Raw genomic sequence first — 3,812 nt, forward strand, 5'->3', positions numbered from 1 at the left:
CCGCTGAGCGAGGCGGGAGAGGTCCCGCGGGGCAGAGCCTCTGCTCTTACCCCCTTCTCCGGCTCCGTTCCCATCTCCCCTGATTTTTCCTTTCCCTCCCGATTTTTCCTTCCCCTCCCAACAACGCCGCTCTGCCGCGTTATTCGAGGGCAATGCCGCAGCCTCGCCGGCCTCGAGGGGTGTCTGCCTCTTCCCACCTCGCTCAGTTAGAACCCTGAGGTTAGGGTGCTTTATGGGGGGTTTCCTTTTTTTTTTTAATTAATTCCAAATTAATACATCAACTCTTCAGCCGGGGGGGCGCGTGGGCGACGGCAGCCTCCCCCGGAGCTTTAGACGCCTTTTTAGATGCACGAAAAGGTGCACTCAGGAAAAAAAAAAAAAAGAGGTTTCAGTGGTTGGCAAAGAGAAAAAAAAGAAAAAGGTTGATCGGATGCTCGAGCGTGTTGAAGGAACGGGTTTCAACTCTTTCTCGCGTCAAGTCTCCGCCACGAGCCACATGATGGCGAAAAAAAAATCACGCAGGCGACGCTTCTGGTTTTATTCCCCTCCCCGCCGAATAAAATGAGAGTCAAAGGTGGCGACAGCCCCTTTTTCTCCCCATTTCACGAGAAAGCGGCGCTCTCCCTCTTCTCCCCTGCGCGGAGGGGAGCGTGGAAGCAGGGGGTACGGCAATGCCGCGCGCGCCTGGGGCTCTGCCAGGTTCACGGGGCGGCTGTCGGCTCGGCGAGATCCTTTAAACGCCGCCACGCGTAAAGCCAAGCTCCTTCCTGGGAGTCTCGGCACCGGCACTGTACCTCTACCTAGAAGGAGTTTTCTCCCCTCTTCACTAAAAGGGGGAAAAACTCGACTGCAGAAATACTTCAGAGCCAATGCTGCTCTAAAGTAAGGAAAACCAGCTCATCTTCTTAAAAAAGAAAAAAAAAAAAGGATCCTGCTGTTTTTTCATTTTGCCTGGGGTAAACAGGAGAGAAAGAGCATCCCTGTGCAAACACCCTTCTCTTCCTCGCGGCCAGGAATCCAGGCAGGGCTTCCTCCCCGTGAAAAAAGAAGAGCACCCCAAGGCACCAAAAATACCCCCAAATCCTCCCAGATCTCCGTTTTTAAGCTGCGGTGCAGGAAGGGGAAGGCAGGAGCGCCCGGGCTCGCTCCAGCGCACGGAGCCGGAGGAATTTCTTGCCAAAGGGGTGAATTCTCACCACCAGATCTCACTCACCGCTGGAGACCATCCAGCTGACGCAGTAACGGGGAAACACGGTCTGCGGGTTGTCGCTGTAGGTCAGCAAGTAGTCGAAACCGTTCTGGGAAAGGAGAAGGCGAGTGAGCCCGAGCTGGCAGAGAAACTCTGCTGGGCTTTGCGTCCTCACCTAAATTCCCCTTAGGGCCGCCCGCGCCCCACGAGACATCGATTGAAGCGGCACAGAGGCATAAAGAGCCAGTGAAAGCACGCAGGGAGGTTTTTTGGGAGCAGGCAGCGGCGTTCCCCTAGTCCTGCACTGACCCAGCAAACTCTCCGCAGGCTCTGGGTACCCTGCAAAGACTCCGCAACGCTTTTTCCCCCGAGAGCATTGAGCACTAGGAAGGAGACTTGCGAGGTTTGAGGCTTTTTAAAAGGAGCCTGGTGCTCTGAAGCAGCGTGTTTGGCTCCCCAGGAGCACCACACTCCCGCAAAGAGAGTCTCGAGCTACCGGGACAGAGCTTCAAATCCTTCCGGAGCCACACATGGATGGGTTTCCTTTGCCTTTGGGAAAAAGAACTCATCTCTCTTTTTCCAGCTCTGGACGACTGACGCCGGCATAGCGCTACGGACAACGGCCAGAGGAGATACGGTTCTGCTCGGAGCGGTGCTGGGAGCAGGAGGAAGCTCTCCCATGACAGACTTTCCGCTCCGTTTCCCCAGCCCACCTCCAAAACGTACCTCGTCAAAGGTTTTGTGGGGACGGATGACCATTTGGGATTCGTAGGTTCTGACCCGAACGTACTCGGGGTCTTCGGGGACGCTTGGATGCTCCACTGCCCTGGAGGGAAGAAGAGAAGGGAGCAGCACGAGGTGAGCTCTGGCTGTGGACTACACTGAGCATCTGCCCATATTTTGGAGGCGGGTACTAAGAGAACAACGTTTTCACCCCAGAGGCGGCAGCTGTATTTTCAAGACAGTTCCCTGAGGTTTTGACACAGGTTAAAAAAAAAAAATGCTCATGAAATTTATCCCCAGCTCTCAGCTTGGTTTTATAGACGGGAGATGACAGAAAGCAGTCGGGAGGTCAGCCCGGCAACACCTACCGTGAGACTAGTACCATCAGGTTGTTCTCTTTGTCTACGCTGTACCGTCGAACGTATACGTAGTCTCGCGAGTACATAGGGTACTGGGGGAGAGAAGGAAGCGGCATCAACCCCGCTGGCCGTTTGCCTGGGGTACGGAGGGTCACCAGAGCAGGAAAGAAGGAACCGCTCACCGGGAAATGAGTGACCCAGTGAATCACTTCCGATCCAGTGGCCAGGTCTCTCTCGATTACGTCCAGTTTGATGACCAGCGAGTCCCACTTCTTCCTATATTCAGTGTCCAGCTGGCAAGAAAGAGAAGCTGAGTCACAACCAAGTCCAACAGCGTCGTTGAAGGAAGGTAACCAGCCCTTTTCCTCATCCTGTGGAAACAAGCTGCGTCACGGTCAGGCGTTTTAGCCAGCAGGAAATTATTAAATACTTTTTGAAAGTCCCCGGAGGAGGAAGCGCAGGAGCTGGCAGGGCAGGCAGGGAGCGAGCTAGGACCAGAAACCTGCGGAACTCCTGCGGCTGATCGCCGCCCGCGCGTCCCAGACCTTCATTTCCAGCAGCAAAACCCGATCAGGGCGTGGGATAACTCGCCCTGCTTCTGATCTACACCGGGATCGGCTCTAGATTGTGTAAAGGGTATACGGAGAAGAGACTATGCACCGTTCCTCTATCCCACCCCTCCGGCAGAGGCTGTACTTTATCTCTAAGACACCACACAGCCCGGATTTCCAAGGCGCTCACCTGCACGTTGAAGAACTGCCTGGGAGTCACATCTGTGTACGACCCAAACACTGCAGTAGAGAGGAAGCTTTTAGTCCCAGGCATAAGCAAGTCTTTACCTCAGGGCAGCAAGATTAAAAGGAAAAGGCATTTTCTAAGGCAGATGCAAGGCTGGGACCCCTCTGAAGGGCTAAGTGGGGATGGGACCTGCGGAGAAGGACGCAAAGGATGACAATTCCCCCCCCCGCCTCTTTTTTTTTTTAAGGTTTTCAATCCAACAAATACAGGCCAGGCGGGGCGGAGGGACACCCCCCGAGGGCTCGGCGCAGGGAAAACAAGCTACAGGCAGGGCACGGGGAGCACCGTTACCTCGGTACTGGTATAAGTGGGTGCCCTCGATCGGTCGCCGCCAGAGCTTGAAGTGCTTCTTGTCCATGATCATCTCCCAGGGCTGCTCCCCGGGAGCCGCAACCACCTCTCGTTCCGATTTGGGATCTGGCCGCTGGTACGTGCCCGGGCTGCCGCCCTGTAACAGGGTGATGTTCTCCATCTGCTTCATCTCCTGCGCGGACCTGCGGGAAGACAAAAACCGGAATGGTCAGTAACCAAAGCCTCTTCAGAGCCTTTCCACTACCAACGGAGTCCCTCGAGACAGGCAAAACCTTCCCAGCCAGGTCCAGGCTTCATCTTGAGGGTTTTTGGTGCGGGAAGAGCAGCCTGGGCATGGAAAACGCAACCCTGCAGCCTTTTTCTTTTATTCTAAGGATCTTGTGCTTGTGCTTTTCCACAGCATGGAAAAACGTCCCCACGGCGTGTTCAGC

The 3,812-nt window shown here is 55.1% G+C and overlaps 1 protein-coding gene across 1 annotated transcript in view; it reads right to left on the reverse strand.

The window, feature by feature from the left end:
- STARD7 (StAR-related lipid transfer (START) domain containing 7) overlaps positions 1-3,563 on the reverse strand; it is a gene marked incomplete at its 5' end in the record, with an annotated part of 3,765 nt that extends 202 nt beyond the window's left edge. Inside the window, 6 exon segments of the mRNA XM_010293144.1 lie at positions 1,143-1,298; positions 1,916-2,015; positions 2,281-2,363; positions 2,454-2,564; positions 3,013-3,062; positions 3,361-3,563. Of these exon segments, the coding sequence (XP_010291446.1) occupies positions 1,143-1,298; positions 1,916-2,015; positions 2,281-2,363; positions 2,454-2,564; positions 3,013-3,062; positions 3,361-3,563 (703 nt within the window).
- Positions 3,564-3,812: the final 249 nt, after the last annotated feature.

Source organism: Phaethon lepturus, unplaced genomic scaffold, assembly GCF_000687285.1.
Source record: "Phaethon lepturus isolate BGI_N335 unplaced genomic scaffold, ASM68728v1 scaffold25608, whole genome shotgun sequence".
Taxonomy (NCBI): Eukaryota; Metazoa; Chordata; class Aves; order Phaethontiformes; family Phaethontidae; genus Phaethon; species Phaethon lepturus.